General features: G+C 35.5%; 1 protein-coding gene across 2 annotated transcripts in view; it reads right to left on the minus strand.

The window, feature by feature from the left end:
- Nucleotides 1-3,101: 3,101 nt before the first annotated feature.
- adam11 (ADAM metallopeptidase domain 11) overlaps nt 3,102-25,099 on the minus strand; it is a 55,214-nt gene continuing 33,216 nt past the window's right edge. Inside the window, exons 16-27 of one of the 2 annotated variants that reach the window (XM_039685465.2) lie at nt 23,042-23,113; nt 22,756-22,848; nt 19,921-20,001; nt 19,776-19,826; nt 19,077-19,140; nt 18,108-18,213; nt 17,869-17,988; nt 16,484-16,652; nt 15,824-15,938; nt 12,372-12,462; nt 11,948-11,965; nt 3,102-10,408 (exon numbers count right to left, since the gene is read on the minus strand). In XM_039685465.2, coding sequence (XP_039541399.2) covers nt 10,393-10,408; nt 11,948-11,965; nt 12,372-12,462; nt 15,824-15,938; nt 16,484-16,652; nt 17,869-17,988; nt 18,108-18,213; nt 19,077-19,140; nt 19,776-19,826; nt 19,921-20,001; nt 22,756-22,848; nt 23,042-23,113 — 996 coding nt within the window. In that variant the 3' untranslated portion in view covers nt 3,102-10,392. Of the gene's footprint in view, nt 10,409-11,904; nt 11,966-12,371; nt 12,463-15,823; nt 15,939-16,483; nt 16,653-17,868; nt 17,989-18,107; nt 18,214-19,076; nt 19,141-19,775; nt 19,827-19,920; nt 20,002-22,755; nt 22,849-23,041; nt 23,114-25,099 lie in introns of those variants that run through there. The other variant, XM_089121950.1, reaches the window with a different exon arrangement.

Raw genomic sequence — 25,099 nt, forward strand, 5'->3', positions numbered from 1 at the left:
TCTCATGTCATGTTCAAGGGGTCATAAAAACACTGGCAGAAAAAAAATCAAAACCATTGACTGTTTGTGAATAGCCAGTGTTAAATTTAGCAGATGCCTGAACATAACCAAGCACAACTATGAAAAGCTCCCAAAATGGCAGGAAGCTTTCATTCTGTATTTTTCCATGTGTCATAAACCCACATATTCCCATGTGAATTTATGACCCATGTTTCATTTATATTTTAACCCTAAACATGACCACTTTTGCTTAAGAAATTTATATTTAAAATGGTTGTTGCTTATATATTATTATATTGCTTATATATATATATATATATATATATATATATATATATATATATAAATTGTTTATAATTTCTATGGTTTTGAATAAAGTAAGAATTTTGTATAAGGAAAATGAGCATATCTGCATATTCTATTCATCATTGTTTTAAACCAGAAATGAAATCTAAATAATCTTTATGGTGTAAATGACTGGTTTAAGTTGTTTAGTTGTTCAGTGAGATTTGAATTGAACGAGTGAAAGAAACACTTAAGTTTGTTATGACTGGCAGAAATGGATGGATGACTTTCAAAATATCTTTAGCTTTTGCACTTTGAGGCTTAAGACTGTATTTCACAAGAAATAGTTGTATAGTACTGCTTTATTTACAAGCAGATTGACAGCCATTCTTTTCTTCAGGAACAATCCTGCAAAGTCTCGCACCTTTTTGCACTTTGTTTACCTGTTCTGATCACCTCAAGTGCTCTAGTTCTTTGCTGATGCTCCAGTCTTAAAATGTAAATAATATGTGTCCGTGTCCTAAATGCAACTACAGAAGAGTTTTGTTTTATGCAGTTTGGCTTTTCAATGTGTTTTACTACAAAAATAATACAACAATTTTTTCTTTGTCTTACATGCATATGCATTACTTGTAAATCTCTGTTTTTTCAAATTATGAACTGTAAAAATGGTTTAATTGATTTTTGATTTATTTTTATTTAATGAATTTTGAACCATTTGTGTGATATGTTTTAGATGTGTTAGGATATAGAGACTTGATGAAGAGCAGATGCTTCATGACATTATTGAAAGATTACATGAACTCCATGAATGTCAAACATTTCACTTTGATCAAATGTCTAGAGACGCTTATCATGATAATTGGGGAAGTACCTGAGCTTTATATTCTAGAAAACTGTATAAAATTGATATTCCAGAATGTGACGTTAACTGGGTAACAAGTAACCGTAGGTCTCTGAGGTGCGGTGATCAATTTGGATGCAGAAGTCTGTATTTAAATTGATAAACACTTTTTCAGGGATATTTTATTTGACAATTTTGATATATTTGAAATTGAAATAACTCTAAATAAACTCTACCACGAAACATGTGCAAACATTTTATCTTGACATGCAGTGTTTACTACTGGACAGCACTTTTCACATTGTGAAGTACCTTAAATTCCATGGGGTTTTTTGACATCCGTTTTATACGTGTGCCTTCATCTGCTTGCTCTGTTAAATTTAAAGGGATACTCCACTTTTTTTTGGAAATAGGCTCATTTTACAACTCCCCCAGAGTTAAACAGTTGAGTTTTACCGTTTTCGAATGTATTCAGCTTATTTTCTGATATTTAGAAGAATATCAGTAACCAGACAGTTTCTGGTCTCATTGACTTCCATAGTAGGAAAAAATATATACTATGGAAGTCAATGAGACCAGAAACTGTCTGGTTACTGATATTCTTCTAAATATCAGAAAATCGGCTGAATGGATTTGAAAACGGTGAAACTCAACTGTTTAACTCTGGGGGAGTGGTAAAATGAGCCTATTTCCAAAAAAAAGTGGAGTATCCCTTTAACACTGGTGTCTGTAAATATATTTTGAATAGTTTGAATAAATTATACATGCATATTGAAAGTTTATGAATAATTCAGTTCTTGAGAATTGTTGCCTTGGTTTCCTGAACTGGCCTCCTTACTGAGTCTGATTTTTCTCAAGGTCTAAATCGAATTTGTTTCATAATGAATGAATCCTGCAGCATCAACACTGTTATTAAACTGAATTACATCAACATTGAACTGACTTGTATGAACTATTGCCTTCTGTAGAGCTTCTTATAGCTGATTTGAACTCATTTGATAATTGATTAACTGAATCAACACTGAACTGACTTGAGCTGAATAATCCTCTGCACAGCTGCTTTATAGCAGAATTTGAATTCGTCTCATTTTATACAGTATGGCAATGACAGATGTATTGTGTCTCCATATACAATACCTGGAAGTTCCCAAAATATTTTTTTTCCCACTGGCATTTTCTTTATAGAAGAAAATAAGCCAACAATACACATTTTATCATGATGATTGTCAAAACTTTCTATATATTTTGTCCTCTTTAGGAAAGGATACTTGATTTTTTTTAATTAGCCTTTTCAGTTACAGCAAATGGAATTTAAAAATAATATTTGCTTTGGTCTCCCATGTACAAAACACAATATTTCCTTAAAGTTACACCGTGTGATTTTTACCCCCATCTAGTGGTGAAAAGGTATATGACCATCCAGTGAATATTAGTTTCTGTTCCTCTCAATTCCGATTTCGTTTTTAACTCCTACGGTGGCCAATGTAGTCCAAGATTAACATGGCTTCCAGTTCGACTCAAACGTAAACGCGAAAGGCCAAGCTTGAATTAACGGGAATGTCCCTCTTTGGCTAATGTACTTTCAAGATGGAGGGGCAACATGGCGACCGACATTAGAACCCCTTACCCGTGTGTATTTTCAATGGCATATTATACACTCACGAGAATACTTTATTACTTGAACGAAGTAAATATACATTAATGAGCACATATATTTTTGAAAGAACTAAGTGTTTTTAGCTACAGGTAAGAATAAACTAAAAGAGTTACACAGTGTAGCTTTAAGTTGTACTTTCCGAAACTGAAACTGTAAAAAGGTGTTTATGTAAAAATGAACATAGACTATATGAGTTCTAATTATCATAAGTCTTCTGTGATTGGCTCATCAGCACAGGAACGTTAATAAAGTAAGAGCTCCTTGGATAAAGGAGAGACTAAAGAACTTGAAATAGTTTATTAAAAACAATCCAAGAAATGTTCAAGTCTTTATTTATTTAAGCTTCGTATTTACAAGTCTTGTCAACATTCCCAGTGTTTTTTGAAGATAAAAAAAAAGAATTACATTGCATCTCTTCTGAGAAAAAGAACAGAAATGAGTTGTTTTCAACATTTCACTCACATGCATGCTGAGTAGATTCTATTTTTTTTATTATTTGTATGGCAATTTAGACAAAATCAATGATGTGTCTACGTCTCCTCCATTCAGTTAGTTTAAGCTTCAGGTGAGATATTACAAAATGTACACACAGTCTCACACCCCGGAAGACATTTCTCCAGGAATTCTTTTTTATGGCAGTTTTTATACACAAATATACAATAAAACATTGCTACTCTTGAATGCTTTCGAAGTTTTAGTTTTTTAACTACATATTGATACACAATAGATACTTGTATTTGTGAAATTTGACAAATCATGACAAAAATTGTCTAGAACATTTGTGTTTTCTGTGTTACAAATACATTTAGACCTTTGCATACAGACAATATTAATGTACATAAAAGAAACATTGTTCTGCTCTCTTGCTGTTGGCATTAATGTCGTCATTTACAGCGGATACATTCTGAAAAAATGATCTTCCCAAACAGTCGTGGATAGAAGAACATTTATTTGGATGGTATTTTTTCTAGCACAGTGCTAATCGATGTTGAGATGTTTATTACAAACCACTTGAAACGAGATCGTGTCGCATCATTGAGGAAAATTCTTATTTGCAGTGAGCTTTAGCTGAACCTGATTTACCTAATGTCATTCAATCTATCAATCAAATTGTCTAAAATGTATTACAAGGTATAATATTTCCATAATCTATAAGAAGTTTTAAAAAAATCACACTCAAAGAGAAAACATCTAAAACACTGGAACTCAGTGAATGAAAGACACAGTGATTTTAATGAAACGTTGGAATGTGACTGAAGGCAATATATTAAAAACACGTTATTGGCTACGTTAATAGATTGTCCTTAAAAATTCCTCTCAGCATTTATCAAGTTGATGTATTTGTCACAGATGTTTTTTAGTGGTCCAACAACATGCAACCTATATCAGTTGGATGAAAACGTGGCATCAGCATAAATAAAAATAAATAAATAAATAAACACATTCTTTGGAATCTTGCACATGCTCTATATTTTGTGTACGTAGATGTGTGATTGTGTTTTTAAAGGACCCAATATATTTACATAATCAGATCATTAAAGACTTTTATAAATGTATACATGTTTGTTCAGATCAGATCACGTTTGGAAACAGGCTGATCATTGGCGAATGCAACTTTGATTATGAAGTGTTTTTGAAGGCACAGGAAAATACGAGCAAACGTTTAGTCTGAAAAAGAAATATTGCTAATTGTTACTTGATTGAGATGAGACAGTATTTGCAAGCATGTTTTAATGGAAAAGCACCTAAATTCCTGTGATCACTGTAAAGTATCCACTGTGTATTATTCAGTAACTGACTCATACTCTTTTACAGTACTTTTAAATCTTTTAAAAATGCTTAAGTTGTAATTTAAGGAAGTAGTTCTATAATAAAGTATATGAGACTCTTCTACAAATATGTTCTGATCCGTCTCAGTCTCTTAAACATTACTCAGCAAAGCTTGATTATTTACACAATGAACAGGTCTCCATGATGCCTGACAAGTTAGAAATAAAGTTCTTGACAAAGCTGAGAGACACTGTGTAGGTTAGCTTATAAGAGGGTTTTAAAAAGTTAGATTATATATCTACTAAATTGTTATCATCATATAGATTTTCAGAATGAAACTGAGTTACAACACACTCTTAGAAGAAAGGGTTCTGTCAGGCGCTTCATTTAAAGAACCTAAGAGTAACTAAACACTAAACCAACTTTTTTTAGTTAATGATCTGTAAGAATGGATCTTTTTTAATAGCCTACCAGTCATTGATTCATACGGAGGCGTATTGCATTCACTTGAAGAAAAAAAAATCTACTCTGTTTTTCTGAATTAATAAGTTAATTTTTCATGAGAAAAAAAATTTGCTCTGTTTTTCTGAATTAATGAGTTAATTTTTCATGAGAAAAAAGTTTTTGCTCTGTTTTTCTGAATTAACGAGTTAATTTTTCATGGAATTTTTATTTTTTTTGCTCTGTTTTTCTGAATTAATGATTTAATTTTTCATGAGAAAAAAATATTTTGCTCTGTTTTTCTGAATTAACGAGTTAATTTTTCATTGGAATTTTTTTGTCTGTTTTTCTGAATTAACGAGTTAATTGAGAAAAAACAGAGCAAAAACTTTTTTTCTCACGAAAAATTAACTCATTAATTCAGAAAAACAGAGAAAAAAATATTTTCTCATGAAAAATTAACTCATTAATTCAGAAAAACAGAGAAAAAATATTTTCTCATGAAAAATTAACTCATTAATTCAGAAAAACAGAGAAAAAATATTTTCTCATGAAAAATTAACTCATTAATTCAGAAAAAACAGAGCAGAAAAAAATTCTCATGAAAAATTAACTCATTAATTCAGAAAAACAGAGAAAAAAAAATTTTTCTCATGAAAAATTAACTCATTAATTCAGAAAAACAGAGTAGATTTTTTTCTTCAAGTGAATGCAATACGCCTCCGTAGATTCAAGTAACGTTTTTGACATTTGTCTATAAAGTGTTCTATTTCTACGATATATGGTGTAAAAACGTCTTAGTGCTGCCCTCTTCAGGTTGAACAGTGGCTACTGCAGTTGAATTTTCCTACTGGATGTTCCGCACTTCGTGACGTACAAAGGTTTCAGCTCACCATGCGAGCTACGCCCTTGGCAGTATAAAAACCATCTTGTGTCGTCAAAAGGATTCAGGAATTGGAATTGTGAGTATTGAAAACGATCAGGATAGAGAGTTTTAGCATCTTTTTCGTCCCCTCTATCTCCGCTGGGGTCAGCCCACTTTTTCAGCATTTTTCAAATATTGCCAGTGGGTGGAGTCAGGCTCTGACCAGGGGTTTAGTTATCCTTCAAGCGGTTCTGTCAGGGGGATCATTTTATGGATTTAGTTTTAATTCACTTTTGAATTAAGCAGCTTCTAAACCCTTTGAAAAAGATAAAATAACTTTTTAAACATGAAAGTATTAAGACATTTGTCCTTATATAGAACCTTTTTTGGCATAAAGCATTCCGTACTTTATTTGACGGTGTCCCTGTTACACATCTTGTAATAACATAGTAATAACGTTACATTATATATAATTATGAGAAACTAACCCTAATTACATGGTGTTAATTAATATTACTCGGTACTTATTTGCAATTACACTTGCACCTTAAAATAAAGTGTAACCGAGCATTCTTTAAAATTCTGTCATGAACCCCACTGAAGCTTTTTTCTAAGAGTATCGCATCATCAAATCCATTGCAAATAGAGTGGCGAAGTTACAACGTCACTTTGTAGGACAACTCGGATGCATTTTCCCCATAGACTTATGGAAAATCGCAAAAAATAAGATCTGTGTTCAACAAAGAGTTGTGACCCTTACACGTTTTGTCCATCAAGATCTTTTTACAAGTTAATCCAAAATGTATACATTTTGAAGCCTATATAAAGTTTAAAAAACCACAAGCAGGTTATGACTGGTGTGTTTTATGTCATAAATCAAAACGTGAAAACATTTAGAGGCTTTGTTATTCACACAGACCTTATTTCAGGCGATTTAGCAAAAACCCATTCAAAAAACCAACGCGTTCTCATCCCAAAGCGCCATATAGGACGCTTTTGCAAAAGCGTAAATATCCAACGCACATGGCACCCTTTAACGTCTAATGAGACGCTTCGGTTAATGGTTAAGTTTAGGTAAGGTGTGGGGTAAGGGTTAGACCACTAGGGGGCGCCATCTGCCCAAATATATCTGCGTCTCATTTCACGTTAAAGGGTGCCATGTGCGTTGGATATTTACGCTTTTGCAAAAGCGTCCTATATGGCGCTTTGGGATGAGAACGGGCTCAAAAAACCCATAGACTTTAGGGCGAAGGAACCGGAAGTGGTAAAACGCTAACTCACTTCCGCACGCGTCGGCCTACAAAGTGACATCATAACTTCGGCACTCTATACGTACTGAAGGATGATGTCATTTAAAGGGGTGATGAACTGAGAAATCAAATTTTCCTTGAGCTTTTGACATCTAAGAGGTCATCATATTATAAGTATATCCTGTAAGTTTCAGAACTGAAAAACGTCCTTGTTAGTCCAATAAAAGCTTTTATTGACACCAGAGCCTCAGCAAATGACTCGTTTTTCAAAGTGGGGAACTATGACGTCAAAGAGGATAAAACAGGAGATCAACGTCTACTTCAACACGGCCTGTTTAGCCCCGCCCTCCGATTTGCGCATTACACGCATGGCTAAATAACATAGATGCCTACCTCGTGATGACAAACCGGATCGAGCTACCGAGGAATAAAGAATATTCTTCAGCGCCTGATTGTGGATGAAGATGCTTCCTCTGGATTCCAATAGGACTGCATGGATAAACTTTATTTTTAATGAGGTTCCAGCTGATGAGGGTAAAACATCGTCCGTCTGTTCGCTTCATTTCACTGAGGATTGTCCTGTAAACAAGACTGGATTTGCAGACCAATTAAGAGTAAAGAACGGTGCTGTGCCGTCTATATTGGATCTGACAGGAATTATGCAACACACGGACTTTGGGTCGAATCATTCTGGTTGCCATTTTGCAACATTGGACGTTTTCAAAACAATTTCCCCCAAGTGCATCGACAGGTGAGTTGAAACTTATTATAATATGCAAAACTGTTATCCACTCACAGCAGTGGGCGTTTACTTCCAAGTCTTAGATAAAAACTGAGCGTTTTTCAGGTAGGGTCAAAAGTTGAGTACTAAATAGCCTATTACTTATTCATTTTGATGTTTTTTGAATAGAGAGCCTAAGTCCCTCCCCTTCCGGTCGACCACCATGGGACCTTATTTCGGAAAAATATTGAATGGTAGTCAATGGCGAGAGACAACAAATATTTTGATCTCATTTGAATTGTGCCCTGAATTACACATATGATGTTTATCAATTTAAAAGATACATTTTAAAGTAAAGAAAGTCGTAGTTTGATGTAAAACCGTTGAGGTATGAGATTGTGAAAATACGTAATTACAAAGACTACAAACCCCAAAGGCGCACATTTTCTCTCAATGAATGAAGCTAACTTTACTGAGGCTATTGTCTGTCATTGTTTCTACAGTCTTACGTTATAATCGTAACGTTACACCGTCATACCTGAGTGTTTTGTACCAGATTGCACACACACGAGCAGCGGATCTCACTTCCCGGGAGATGTAGTTCATAGAGCGATTTTCACATAAAACTAAATGTTACTCTTCTGTTTTATGACAAACTGCAATGTTTTTGACTTTCAGAATTATCTTTTAAATTGACAAACATCATATGTGTAATTGAGGGCACAGTTCAGACGGAATAAAAAGATAAGTTGTCTCTCGCCATTGACTACCATTCATATTTTTTCCGAAATAAGGTCCCATGAGCCGGAAGCGGAGGGGCGGGACTTAGGCTCTCTATACAAAAACCAAGCAAACGTCATAAGTTGACCTCAGACAACAATATAAAAAAAAAATAAAAAGCCAGTTCATGACCCCTTTAAGAACTGGATTTTGATATCATAAAGTCTAACAGGATGGAAAATTATCAAGAAAACTAATGTAATGTCCAATACAATTTGTGAGTTTGATATTTCATTGTGTACACAATGGCGACATGAAAACGTACAAGAGAGAAGAAATGATCCAGTCTGACTCCGCACCTTTTGTGTGTAAACGCACTGCCGCCCTTCATCTTTTCTGCTGGCTCAGCGCGAGAATCAATAAGCAGCATGGAGCTGATATGTTGTTTTTTTAATGATTTATAGTAAATACAAATGCTTCTTTCCTCTAAAGTCTCGCTTGTTTTCTTCAGTTTGAAACTGAAGTACTGTATGGCCATAAAATAAAATAAAAAACTAAAATAAAAGTACAAATATTTATCAAAACTAGTAACTAAAAGTACTTAAAAAAATAAAAATTAATAATTTGAACATGTAAAGTGTTCTAACCTTGCTCCACACAGTCTAAAAAACAGAACAGAAAAACAAAGTTACTTAGTGCACCTTTCTTTATACTATATAGTGGACACGATTGTAACATAAAAATGATTGGAAAAATGACTTTGACGATTGTGTTTTTGCCCATCGGTATCAATGTCATCTTCATTCTCGACCCCTATAAATTTGTTTGTGCTTTTATCTGACAGTGTTATTTTTGCAGCAGACGGGCAAAATACTGCTGTCATATACATTATATACATACATATGTATCCTTAGCTCAGTGTTCCTCTTATAAGATTTACAAATTATACATAATACATATTTTACTAAAATGACCTGGCCTTGCCTCACTCAGCTATGTGCTTATGAAAAGTATATAACCAACTACATTAAATTCATACAAGCAATGCCTTATTTTTTGTTACATAAAAGTACATTCATATGGTTATGCACGTTTTTTAACTATTATGGATGATATTAAAAGCAGCAAGAGTATAGATATTAGACTCGCATGAGGGTAAACATGGAATGCAAGCAGACATTATGTTATTTTAGGTAGATTTCTACTGGGAAATCCATACATATTTAGAGATTTTTTCCAAAATGTTTGGGGAAGAATCTGTCTATCCGCATGAAACAACTTGAAAAGTCACGGCTTCTCAGAGTTGGTTTCGATTAATGTGGCAGCTCGCTGATTGGGACCAGTATAATACATAAAAATGTCTAATCATTTTGTTTTTGTGCTGATAATTCTGACTATTGACTTAAAGTGATGCGTCACGAGGCGCCATGTTTGAATATGCAGTAATATATGTGCATATAGCGCACAAGCAATCTCTATGGTACTTTTTGGTCCGTTTCTGGACCTCAACAATGTGACATTTCTGCTCAAAATCTCTTTTTGTGCTCCGCAAAAGAAAGAAAGAAAGTCATGTGTTCAAAACAACATAAGGGTGAGCAAATTATGACTTAAAAGACCAAAACGATTACTAACAACTAACATCTTGTTAGAGGTCAGTTAAAGAATGTTACCATGGGATGTACTGGAGTGTTTCGAGGCAACAGGTGACAGGCAGTAACAGGAAGTGGAAGTGACAGAAGGGAGTTTGGAGAGAGAGTGGAAGACATTGGCAGTTTCTTCTGTTTCCCTCAAAGTTTAAAAGAACACAGTGCAGAAGCACAGGAGAGCAGATGACATGCTTTATCCCCCTCCAGATCTGGAGAATAGACACAGAAAAGAAGGAAAACAGGAAGAGAAAGAATGATACAATTGTTAAATGATACAATTCACTATGTATTGTCGTTTATATTCTTTATTTGCCTAAATGAAGACCACACGAGTAACTTCAAATACTTTCAAAGTTACTGAAGCAATTATATGATGAAAACGTCAAGGGTCATTTATTGTTAATAGCTCAAATATATATGTTTTGTGAGGTTACGGGATTGTTTCTGTATTGGTAATTCAATGAGGTCTGCATTATGGAATTTGTTAATAAATGTGGTGTTTATTAATTGGTATATTGATATGAATATATAAAAAAGGATTGCAAATATTTTTGGTCACACTTTTGCATTAGGTGTCTTTAAGTGCTATGTATTTACATACAACATTTTATATTAAGAGCAACGACTTACAGTGTTCAAAACACTTTCACTGCTATCGAGCTGGACAGTAACGGAGTACATTTACTTGAGTACAGTACTTTAGTACAATTTTGAGGGATTTTCTGTACTTTACTCGAGTGTCATTTTTGGGGAGTAGCTACTCATGACTTTACTCAAGTACATTTGAGAGGGAAATTTTGTACTCTTTACTCCACTACATTTCTATCCATAAGTGTGAGTACCCGTTACTACTAAAAAAAAAAAAAGAAAAAAAAAAAAAAGGCAAATCTCGGAAACCCTCGATTTGTTGTTTCCCTCTCAAACGTGATTGGATTGTGCAGGCGCCACTGATTGGGACAGCCTATCAGCAATCACCTTCAGCTTTCCGCCAAAGTCAACTCAATGGTCAGATTTAGATAACTGACGGAACCATGAACGAAGGTCCATCCCGGGAATGTGCCGACCCGTGGCCCCACCTCAACAGACTATTTCAATTTTCTGAAATTTTCTTAAATGTTAAATAAAGCAACATGGTAAAAAGATGCAAATGACTTGATTTTACTTTCAAATCCTTTTACATTCTCCAAGGTATTAACATTAACATTTTGCATAACTCCATGTAGGACGTTTTTGTACATAAAAGTAAGCACTGTGGCAGTACTAATGCAATATTTAGAAAATTGTACTCTTGTACACTTTTAAAAACAAGTACTTAAGTATATATCTGATTGTAGTACTTTTACTTGTACTTAAAATTTAACAAGTGGTATCTGTACTTTTACTCAAAGCTGTGTACTCTGTCCGCCTCTGGATACGGGTAAGGTTACAGACAGGTTTGGTGGTATTAGGTTAAGGTGTTGACATTGTAATTGCAGAAATAATGACAGCTGTAATTATATGGAGGTCATTTAAAAATATAAGTAAAATCGTATGTACACGATAAGCCCATTATCTCAAATTTTTCATTTAAATGGTAAAGACACTTAATATAAAGTGGGACCACGTTTCTCTCTATCTTTCTTTTTAAAAAATGAAATAAAAACAGAAACTAAATGGTGAAACTAAGATGCGAAAAAAAAACAGCTGGTGTGATATATGCTAGGTGGATGGGTGTATGTTATCACATGTCTTGTTGGGCAGGTTCATACCTTCCTCTTCTGATATTTCTGTAGTCAAGAAACAAAACAGAGAGAGAGAATAAGACTGTGACTTTGTCACATTACAACACTGAGCTGCATTTACCATGAAAATAAGACAAGCAGTCAAGATAATTAAAAGGGGTCACAAGATGCTATTAACAGAATATGGTTGCATGTTTTAATGTTCAAAAACACATACTGTACATTATTGCAGGTCTGGATCAGTGTTTAAATGTTCTGTGGGAGACTACGAGCTTTGCAAGATCTTATAAATGCACAAACTGATCCTATGACCCCTTTAAAATCATTATTGAAGTCTATTTTCAGTGATAGGACAAACCTTCAATTTCTTAAAAGCCATATATTAATAAAGCATAAATCATGAGGAATGAGGAAAATGCTACTTGAACAGTTTGTTGTGGATGTGCCTTACTTGAAGCCCCAGCCCGTTCCTCCCAGTACTATAGCTGCCAGCAGTATTGCTCCTGCTATGGAGCCAATGATGATGTTTGTCCCGCTCGGACCTGGGGACAGACAGGTAAAGGCATATCTGTCACGTGGGTTGCAGTTATATTCCTGTTTTATGTTTTTATTCCTGACTGAAATATCTTTCATTTTGTAATCCCATCTTCCTGTAACCTGTATAATTAGTTATAGCTTCATGCTCCCTGTGACAGGCGGCAGTGACATCTTGTGGTAACATTTGGTTTTGGTATTTGTTTCTAAATGTCTGCTTTCATTTAATGGAACAGGACTCTTTTTTTTCCAAACTATGGAAGTCAATGGGGTCCATCAACTGTTTTGTTACCCATATTCTTCATAATATCATCTTTTGTGTTCATACAGGTTTGGAACAACTTGAAGGTGAGTAAATGTTGACAATTTCCCTTTAAGTGGGTCAAGAGCTCTTAAAGGAACAGTTCACTTCAAAATGAACATTCTGTCATCGTTTACTCGCTCTCAAGTTGTTCCAAACCTGTATGAATGTCTTTCTTCTGCTGAACACAAAGGAAGATATTTTAAAGAATGTTGGTAATCAAACAGTAGATGGGCTTCATTGATAGTATAAAAAAATACAGACATTCTTCAAAATATCTTCTTTTAAGGTCAGCAAAGGAGAGAGATTCATTCAAGTTTGAAACAACTTGAGATTGAGTCGGTAGCGTTTTCTGGCCCGGGGCGGCATTTTTTCCTGACACATGGAGGGCGGCACAAGGATTAAAAAAAAAAAAAATCCTGGTACTTGTACTTGTACTTGAAGGGGGTCTCGCACGGGGTGTAATTCAATGCAGAACTGCTACTGGATTGAGTAAATGATGACAGAATGTTCATTTTGAAGTTACTGCGTTTAATATAAATATATGTGTTCACATGATCATATAATCTAAGAGAATGCTGTCCATCACTGGATATTCTATGTTGAATTCAGATCAGATCATCATTGGAGAAGGATGATAGGGTGAGTTACTGTGTGTTCATACCCTTGAAGCGTGTTTGGCTGGATTAGATTAATAGGAGATGGAGATATTTTGGTTCAAAACAACTGAAACCTGTGACAGTAAAATTTGTAGTTGTAGACAATATCCACACATGTGTATCAGTAAATTTGAAGTCACAGAGAGAACTGTTTTAAGAGCTGCAAACTTGTAGACTTTTTTATCTTCCACAAACACAACAGTTACACCTTCTCAAATTCTTCATCGCAGGTGCACAAATCCTATTCTACAAATCACAAATTAAGAAACTATTGAGCTCACATTTTTGCTACAGTTGCTGCAGTGAACATGGTCCAAAACGCATTTAAAAAAGTCACAGAGAAATTTTGCTCATCCGCAAATCAGTATCAGTTGCACGCTTGTGGAATATTTTCTCACAAAGTCTTGTATATTTTTCTAGTACAAACACAAGTACATATCTACAGCTGCTTGAATCTGCTGCGACGAATCTCAAACACTGTTTTTCCCTTGCAAGTGACAAGTTTCTCCCTTTTGCACCAAGTGCACCGTGAACTGAAGTGCAAAAGTGAGTAGTGCATCTGTAGAGGCAGTGGGCGGAGCCCACATTAATATTCATGAGTTTACCAGGCATGCACGTGGAACTGCTCATTCTAGTTCGCTCCTCGTTTCTCAGCAGGTTTAATGGATTATTTAAAAATAGGTAATGAAAAGATAAGTTTCAGCACGAACTTCAACTACAATTGTGCATCATTTCGTTAAGTTCATAATGTTTTTATTAATTCGTCACTGACTGAATGATTGTTCGCATTCACTTTGTGTATGCCTACAGTATATAAAGTACAAGTAAAGTAAATTGCGCCTTGAGAGGCTTTAAAACTGTGGCTTTTATTAATTGTTATCGTTTGTTGATTGCAATATATTAAATAAACCCTCATAAATGTATCCGTGGGCTAACACTTTTTAAAAATATATACAGTATAATATATCCTGGTGTGATTGAAATGCACTTTTCATACGGATTACATAAGCAAAAAGCAGTCTGTTTTCTTTGTTTTGAATTGTTCTGTTTAAAAGTAGACATTTTAAAGGGTAACTAAACCCCTGGTCAGAGCCTGACTCCACCCACTGGCAATATTTGAAAAATGCTGAAAAACTGGGCTGACCCCAGCGGAGATAGAGGGGACGAAATAGATGCTAAAACACTCTATCCTAATCGTTTTCAATGCTTGCAATTCCAACTCCTGACTCAAAAAAGTGGTTTTGACGAAACAAGCTGGTTGGTTTTTATACTGCCGCTAGTGCCAGGAGCGTGGTGAGCTGAAACCTGGGTGCGTCACGAAGTGCGGAACATCCAATAGGAAAATTCAACTGCAGTAGCCAACGTTCAACCTGAAGAGGGCAGCACTAAGACGTTTTTACACCATATATTGTAGAAATAAAACACTTTATAGACAAATGTCAAAAAAGTTACTCGAATCAATGACTGGTATTAATAAAGATCCATTCTTACAGATCATTAACTAAAAAAAGTTGGTTTAGTGTTTAGTTACTCTTTAATATAGATATTTCTCAGGTCTGTGAGCTCAGTAGGATACCTCAGGCTGATTTTCGGTTCATTTATGAGACGAGCTCCAGTCCAGCTCCGTTCCTCCGTTTCCTGATTATCTAATGTCTGCTATATTTACTTATTTATTAAATCCAGGTAATTGGATGATGAAACATTAATTAAAATGAATACACAATTAATACAAAACGAAATTCACTTTAAAGAAATGCTTTGTGCTTTCTGTCTGAGGTCTCTGTGAAAGTTTTAGTGCCGCTTCCAGAACTGTCACGTCCGTAATATTGTTTTTTCCACATAAATGCAAAATGAACAATTTATGTTCTGGGGAACCAACCCTTTTCCATCCGGTGGGTAGTATTACTTTTGGTTTGTGCTTTTTAATTCACAGAACCAACTATAACAATATTTTGCCACCTAAAAATTAAAGAAGTTTTGTGTCACGTCCGTAACGCATGTGTATTTCCCTCATGTCATATTAAATATAAAACTTATATTTTTCTAATGTCCAGACTCTTTTATTAAGGGAGTATGGATATATAAACAAGTTTCAATATATTGGTATTAAATGCATTTTCTGACAATTTATATTTCAAGTTTTTACAGCAAATGTCACGTCCGTAACGCTGAAATTGACCAATTTTAAATAATTTATCCTCAACTAGTTTTGTGGTTTAGGTCTATATGTATTTTATAATGTTAACTTCAAGTAATAATTTAAAGATGTGGTTTAGAATTGGATCTGGATGGGAAGGATAACTCTAGGAAAGTTTCACGTGAATGGCGACAAATGCACTTACGATCCCACTTACACGACTGAACATGCTAGTATTACATTCCTAACACTGAATGTGTGGTGTTGCGAACCTTTGTATTTCTCAGGACCATCTAGAGGCTGGGGGTCTGGAATGGGGTCATACACACTGCAGTCCTTCCCAGTGTAGTCGGAGTCACAGATACACTTCACCTCATTACTGCACGTCTGGAAACGAGAGGCAGAAAATATCTAGATAAGCCAAAACGTGAGGGAAAACACCTTGGCTCACATTATTACAGTATAACAAAACTAACTGGAATAGCAGTCAAAGTTGCAATGAGAATTAAGGATGAATGACAATTTTGTTATTTTATGTCACATGGTTTACAGGGACAACATTGTCACTTAAATGACTACTAACTAAATATGAAAAATGTTAAATTCACATTACACTTTTTGACAATCGGCTATTTTTCCACTTACAACAAAACCAACCGTTCTCTAAATAGCTTAATTACCTTGTCCCTACGTGAATATAGTTATTTCTAAAATCCTGAGTATTACCCGTATCATTTTATATCATCACAAACTTGCAAAAACTTGCTCTTTGTGGGTTTGGGATGACATGAGGATGAGTAAACAATCCCAGCCTATGGCAAATGTAACTTGGCATATTTTATCCGTGTCACTGCATCTCATTTAATACAACAGCGCTGACCTGTACTATGAGTATGCGAGTTTGTCAGATTTGTCAAAGATGAGCAGCTCACCCCGTGATCAGAGCACACTTGAGAGAAGGTCGAACCGGGGCAGGATGACAGGTTGAAGGTGGTTACTGGCAGACAACGATGGTCCAGGCACATCATATTAGGACCACACGGCGTGCCGTCCTCTACGTACCCGAGATCGGTGCCGTCCTCTAGCACTGCATGACCCCCACTGAACACACACAAACAACAGCTCAGTTTTACACACACTGCAAACGTGATTTTTTTGGGTCCTTATACCAAATCATTCTGATGACAGACTTTGGCTCAGGCATTTCAGAATCATCAAACAATTGAGATGCTGTGCAATAAAATTTGTCGGTTAGTCCAGATATGCAATCGCATCCACTGTTTAGGCAAAGTCACGTGAATTTTTTGTTGCGCATCAAGGGATTTATTTGGTAAATGTGTTTTCATCTTAGTTTATGCATCTATCTCTTTATTGGATAATAAATGTATTGCTTTCTGGAAATCTCATTTATGGTAACACTTTACAATAAGGTTCATTAGTTAGCATTAGTTAATGTATTAACTAACATGAACTAACCATGAGCAATACATTTGTTACTGTATTTGTTCATCTTTGTTAACGTTGGTTAATAAAAATACAGCTGTTCATTGTTTGTTCATGTTAGTTCACGGTGCATTAACTAATGTTAACAAGATTTAAATAAAATATTAGTAAATGTTGAAATTAACATTAACAAAGATCAATAAATGCTGTATACGTGCAGTTCATATTAACTAATGTAGTTAACTAATGTTAACTAACAGACCTTATTGTAAAGTGTTACCATTTATTTTTACAATTTGCTTATGCCTCACTAATGGTTAATTTTAGGAACTTTTTAAAAAAAAATAATCTGAAGTTTTCATACAAATCACATCATAAGAATTCATAATTTTATCACATTTTTACATGGGATTGGGTTATTTAAACTAGTTTATTTATTTATTTAGGTTCACTTTTTTTGTTTGATTGTGCCTTAAAAATGTAAAAGATTCTGAAAAAGCAGAGAGACTTCATAGACAAGCGAGAAGACCTCCATCTGACCTGAAACAAGTATATTCGGGTAGTCCTAAATTCACCTTAACCAGTATTCTGTTTTCCAGTAAAAATTTCAAGATGGTTCTCACTGCAGAACATGAAATCCACGGGGAGGAGTCAGATCCAGATCCAACTCCTCCCACCTTACATACACCTAAACCTTCCCAACTCCGCCCCCTAATCCCTAAACTCAACCCTATTCCTACCCATCTCCACCCCTTGGATCTTGATCCGACTCCTCCCCGTGGATCTCATGTACTGCATTGAGGTGCTAATGAAAATTTCGGAGCATGCTTAAAAGAAATAAATTATAACGAAGAAAAAAATAATATGCATTTACCGACAATCCAGGTACTTATTCTGATGGTAGATGGTGAGACTTGTGATTTCTCCATGCGAGTCTCCATACCGTGGTTTCACCGTGATATTAGTGCACAATAAAAATCCGCACAACACATCCCTGTAAAAGAAAACACGTCAGTGAGCGACAGATAAAGAGGAAAGCGAAGGATTGTTCCAGCAAAGAGAGAAACGATGCCACTGAAAAAGTTATGAAGCTGTGTTCTGGTTGTTACTCACTGTTTATTGCACTGAATCCAGTTCCGCGAGCTGCTGTCCTGACCGCAGTTTCCACGCTCCGTACCCTCGATGTTCAGCTTCTCATAACACATGCGATCTGCTGCATCTAATGGCACACACGGTCAAATAACTGAGCATTGTGCAATTTTCAGTATTAGAATTAAACAAGTGATGTATACATGATTCACATAGGCACTGATTCCTTATTCCTTTTATGAGACTGTTTGTATTCACTAATAACTTTGATGCGTGGTTAAAATATAGAATATTTCTGTAGTTTGGAAGAAAATTTTCCATTTTTCTCTAAATGACCTTTTTTATGGATTTATATGAGGTTGATCAATCTTTCTATAATTGTTACAATTTGGTAGTTTTTTTTTAATTATTAAATATTAGTATTCACTTAAAAAATACGGTAAATGTGAAGTTTTTACGGTAAAAACTTTGGTTTTATCCAGAATTACGGGATGGCATAGTGTATATTTGACAAATAACAAAGCCACAATAGTATCTTTTTACCTTAAAATTTACTAAAAAAACTACCATTATAATACAGATAAAAATGGCCTGTCCATAAAACATGGCCTAATCGCTGCACAGTGTCATGCAAACAAATATACCATTAGTAACATACATGAGATGAAAATAATGCGATAAACATTAACCAAATAACAGAAACTGTAATTCAAAACACCATAATGTACATTACTAATAACAAAAATAAGAAGAAACTAAATTATTTATATAAAATATATTGTAAACATGTCATGTGCCACACACAAGCTTCTAGGAAAGGTTTATACAGTAGTCTTTTTAGTTTTTCTTGGATACAATATACAGTTGAAATTGAAACTATGTTTTTGTTTTTAACTACAAAAACCAAAACCAACCATAATATCTACATCTGTAATTAATATTCATTATTTATTTTGAGTTTTTTTAAACACAATACTGTACAATATTACTCACTGTGGCCCCAGAGCGCCTGACACTGGGCATCTCTGGTCTTACAGCGGCCCCCATAGCAGCGGCCCTGAGAGAGCCAGAAGAGAGTACATCAGCTTACAGTACACACACACACACACACACACACACACACACACACTCTAATCCTGACAAAAAAGACACTTGGCTGATGTCCTCTGTGACTACAGTCACATAAAAGAATAAAGGTGAATGAAATGAATACGTAAAAATACCTTACATAACAAATAATTAATAAAATAATAATAAAATACCTTTAAAAGTATACACTTATTGCAGTTATATCAGGAGCCTAATAACAGTAGCCTCATTTGTGCAGACATGCTGAGATCACACAACCAGTCAGAAACAACTTTGTTTTTGCAGAGTTTTGCATTTGGGATAAATGAATATTAAAAAAAATGTATAGTGTAAACACCACATATCTACAATTATTGACATCGGGCCAAACTATAAGGCCAAAATCAGACAGCACAATCAAAAAACAAAACATCAATAAAATTACAGAATGCCTTTTTAATCATTGAAACATTTTCATTCAATTTAAACCATAGTTCATGTACAGTAATAGTTTTAAAAGTTTGCCAGTGTCATGCAGCAATTCATGCAAACAAAGTACAATGGTTAGTACTGTACTATTGTAGTAAGAAATGTTCATATTAGACAGAAAAACATATATTTTACCAGTCCAGCATCGCACATGTAACCATCCAGTTTGTGGACATTATGTGGACACTGTTTGAGAAATGAATGAGAAGCACAAGTAAATCTCTTACTTTATTAGGACTATTATGATGGTAATGATGATTTGATATAAATGTATCATTACTTTACTCGCATCGCCGGTGCACGTTTCTGGCACATCACAATCGTTCACTGCATCCCTGCAGACCACTCCTCTCTGCTCATACTGAAACACACAATCTTTCAGTGAGTTAAACACACAACAAAAATATACACAATTAAAAACGCAAAAAAAAAAAAAAAATGTGTTTTGACTGTTCTGACTTGGGATTTGTCCCTTTGAAAATAAAAAGACACGCCCATGCTGTTTCAAACCTGTAAGACTTTCTTTCTTCTGTTGAACACACTTAGATGAATTCTGAACAAAATTTTACAAATGATAAGTGAATGAATCTTTCAGGCTGTTTTGTAAACCAGATCAACTGATACAGTGGCAAAAAAAAAGGTTTCCCAATGTAATGTAAAATAAATGTAAGTAGTTTCTTGAACCGATTTACAGCAGTGGAGCTCCATTGTGATCAGTACAAAAGTCTTTGTTATGACAACTTGACAAACCAATACATCATAACCTGTCAGTGATGACAACTTGACATTACTAAGAAAACACCACCTGCCATAAACATGACATAGCAGATGAATAATCAAACTTAAGAAACCACCTAGCTTTATTGGTTAACAGTACATTAAACTCACTTGGTTGGTTTTGACATTGGCTGTCATGAAGCATTATAACTTTTTAATGACAAATTCAATTAGTGTATCAACCACTGTAGTTGAGGTCACAAAAAATATTCATGACACAGTTATAATGGCCTCATGACAGCCAATGTCAAAACCAACCACATGACAGTTTAACTTAATTTAATGTCAAGTTGTCATGACAAAGACACTGACCGGTTATGATGTATTGGTTTGTCAAGATGTTATAACAAAGACATCTCAAACAATGTCATATTTGCATTAAAAGTGTCATAAATTACCGAAAGACACTTAATGACAGTTGTCATAAACATGCATAAACCCTACTTCATATTCAAGACATATGTCATGTCATGGTTATGAAGGTGTCAGGCCAGTATATGCACACCCCTTCAAGTAAAGTGTTACCCATTAAACTTTTAAACATTTAAGTGTAAAATTACAGTATATTCCATATTAATAACCGCATTAATTTCACAGTTATTTCACAGTAGTACTGTTATAGTAGCCCACCTCACCTTTGGCTTTTGTCTTGCATTCAACAATAATATTGATCTGCCTGCATTGACACCATAATATGAGAACTGAACTGAGCTGGACGATGACGTCACTGTTTTCTCCAGAGCGACTATCTATACAAATTAACTAAATTAATAACTTAAATAAAAACAAAAATGAGCCATCACTACTTTCTAGATCTGCTGTAAAACAGAAACAAACTTTTCTGTATTATTGTCCTATAATCACTGTAAAGCTGATTTGAAACAATCTGTATTGTAAAAAGCGCTATATGGGGACTTGACTTTTTTTTTTTAAATTAAAATACTGTAGATTTTAAAAGAAATGTAAGAGTCGAGTTTTTAGAATTGTACTGTAAAAAAGCATTGTTTTACTGTGAGTAACGATTAGGATAAACATTTCTAAAAACAAATAATATCATACTGCCTTTCTACAATACATATGTAGGCTACTATAAAGGTGCATATAATGCAGCATGAATATATTATTACGGTGGCCGAGAGAGCTCAATGCGCTGCAACTGAAGAAAACAAGCAAATACAAAAAAAACCCCAGCAAATTATGAAAACATCATAGGAAACAATGTGCTGCAAATACTCACAATGCAACCAAATACAGAGACGCGCTACAAAAACTAACAACGCACATATGCACAATATCAGGATGTTAAAATAAACAAAAACAAAAAAACCCTCACCTTTCAGGTCATTGACAACATCATTGACGAGCAGACATTGAACAAAAAGCATGTGCCAGCCAGTTTCGTCCTTATTGAGGTCCCCTTGAAACATTTTCTTGCTATTTGCTGGGCATTTCCTAATGTGATTGTGTTGTGAGTATTTGCAGCACATGTGTTGTCAAACTGAAGATGTTTGCTGGTGTGTTTTTTTATTTTTTATGTTGCAAGATGATATAACTTCTTTTAAAGATGCATCTCAGCAGTTGCTTCCCTTTTGTGAAAGATCCACGTACAAACAGTTATGAATTTAAAATAAGATATTGGTAAATCCTTCGTGCTAAAATAAAATCTTCATATTCATGCTAAGAATAGTTGGCTTGAAATTATAGTGTGAGTTCACAGTAAGAGCAGCAAATTACTGTGATGTTAGCATCATTCTGCTGTGGATTCACAGTAATTAGTTAGAAAATGAACCAGCAAGCATTCTTTTCACAGTAAATGTCTGACAAATTCATGAACAAATAGAAAAATTAGGTTTTTGACTCACAAAGAACTGGTTCATAAGAGTAATTTGTTAATAAAGCTGACTAAACTGTGCATTCCCGCTAGGACAATTTCTAGAAAGACGTGTTTTATTTGCCATTATTTTGCGATATGCTTGAATTGAAGCCCCGCTGCTGAAAAATAGTACGGAAAACACTGTTTACGTTTTTTATTTTACACTGGGATAATTCCGGGGTGGCTTTGCTTTTTCTTTGGGTGGCAATTGCCACCCTGGTAGATCTGCTCCTGATTAAGGACAACTTTTATGATGCCTAATGACTGAGGACCAAGATCTAAATCATAACAAAAACAACCATTAGGTACTTTTTCCTTGTTTTTGGAGTTTGAAAAGCCCAACTCTCACTTCCTTATATGACCTCTGAAGGGTCCTAGGGCTGGAGCCTATCCCAGTATCCTAGGAAAGAACTGAAGTAAATGATGGCAGAAAAGTTTTGGGTAAACAATTCTAACACAACTTACCTTACAACGGCTACAACAGAGTCCATTGCTACACATTGCATCATGGGTCAAAGTGCATTTTTTACAGCATGCACCCCCAGCACGAGAGCAATCCTACAAGAGTGCACAACCAATAAAAACAACCTGTTAGTTTAAAAAAAGCATTGCAACCATCACCTTCCTGTTCTCTTGTACTAACACACTTCAAGGCAGGTATCACTTCAAGGATTTAATTCATTAATACTCAGAGAATTATTTCTGTTTCTGTTGGATTCTCAAAGGAAATTAGTGTTATCTTGTCACCCACCACTTGAGAGCCACAGTCGCATTCTTCTCCCTGTTCCACAAAACCATTGCCACATTCAGGAGGATCCAACAACTGTCGCGACAGAAAATATCATCACTGACAGACATTTGTAATAGATATGCAGTGTTAAGCATGCCACTCAAAAATGCATCAAGCTCTCTATCAATTAACATAAAATCTATAATTTAGGGGGCTTTTACACTGGGCTCGTTTGCTGCGGTCCGAGCCTGAGCGCGTTTATTCCCGGCGCCCCCCTGCAGCGTTGGTCTGGTTTCACACTCAAATTGATTCTATCGAACCCTGGTGCATCTTACGTCATCGCAAATGTGCGCGGCACATGATAGAAAGCAGAAAGTGGGTAAATATTGTTTTTTATTAATTTGTTGCTGAGCAGTTGAGTGAACAATACAGGTTTAAGGCCATTGCACACTGAGTACGAAATTTTCGTATGCGTTTTTTCGTGTTTTCGTCAGCCTAAAAATTCGTCACGCACAGAAACCCTGCACACTGAGTCCGACGCGTATTTATTAAACCTTTGCGGGGAAAAACGCAAAAATACAAAATGGATTCGTCAAGCAGTGAGGATGATTTTGTTGTCCTCTCTCTTATTGAAAAGAGAAGAGAAAATATTACGTCCATCCAATCCTGAAATTGCGCCGAGAGGAAGCACCTCCTTATCAAGGAGTTTCGAATTTATCCAGAGCGATTAAAAATTTTTCAATTTTTCATTTATCCAGAGCGATTCAAAAGTTTGATGCTCTGCTTGCGATTCTGGAGCCAAATTTTAAAAACAAGACCAGACTTGTAGTGGCAAGACTGGCAGTGTGTCTAAGGAATGGACAGGACGCGCGTGCGGCCTGGTGGAAGCGCTGGGCAGACAGAACAGCTCTATAGGCTGTTATATATTGTGCCCAAATAATACATTATTGAATTGGCTGCTTAATCACACCTTATTTGATCCGAAATTTCAATCTGATTGAAAGGGGAGGTTTATTCCTTTCATAATCCAATCGAGAGAAGAGAACTTACTTGATCGAATTGAAAACTGAAACTGAAAGCACTATGCATATGTGCAATGATGTGCGGAACGAGCTCCCCCCGGCCCTGAATGATCAAATAACCTCTCAAAATGCTCACTGTGGATGCGAAAAACGCAGAAAATCGAACCTGATCCGAATTTTTTTATGACAGTGCGAAAATTTCGGATGCGAATTTCGGACTCAGTGTGCAATGGCCTTTACTCTTCTTCTGGCCTTCTGCTGCTTGCAAACGGACAGTGGATTTCCAAATGTGTTACTCTGATTCCACGCGCAATGCACGAATACACTGCGGGCTCACTCTCGCTTGTATCCGAGGTAAATCATCAAAACTATCATCCCTTACAAGTGTTTTATTTAACTGAACTGAATACATCACAATAAGCTAAAACGCATGCGCAGGATACTTAACTTCTTGAACAAGTGCGCCCCCGAATTTGTGTTGCTTTCACATTCACGCGAACCGTGGCACGGTTCGGAAGCAACCGAATCAATTCAGACCACCTCCTACAGGTAGTCTCGGGTTCGGTACCCCAGTGCGCACCCGGGTCCCATGACAGCGTTCACATTAGCGTTTTTTCATGCGAACCGTGCCCCGTTCCAAACTAAACTGCCAGTGTGAAAGCCCCCTTAGAGCATTGGTCTCAAATTCAGTTCCTGGAGGCCACAGCTCTGCAAAGTTTTGCTCCAACCCTAATCAAACACACCTGACCCAGCTAATCAATCTTTAGGATTACTAGCAGAGCCCGTCTAACGGAGAGCCTTGGCACTTCCTATTAGCCCTATTGTGTATCATCTTGGTTGCAGTTCCATTAGAATTCCACTGGAGGTGATCGCGTGCGAGTGCAGAATGAATGGGAGTCTATGGGGCTAAACGGCTAAATGTGTCTCTTTCACCTGCTTGTCGTTAAATCAAAATAGATTTTATTGTTGATTCCGCAAGTTCAATATAGATTATAGGCCAAAAGTCGAATGAATGAGTACGTATGTCCTTTTGATTTCTTACAGGTTAGGCTGTTGT

The sequence above is a fragment of the Pimephales promelas genome, chromosome 17 (genome assembly GCF_988280905.1).
Source record: "Pimephales promelas chromosome 17, fPimPro1.hap1.1, whole genome shotgun sequence".
In the NCBI taxonomy this organism is placed as follows: Eukaryota; Metazoa; Chordata; class Actinopteri; order Cypriniformes; family Leuciscidae; genus Pimephales; species Pimephales promelas.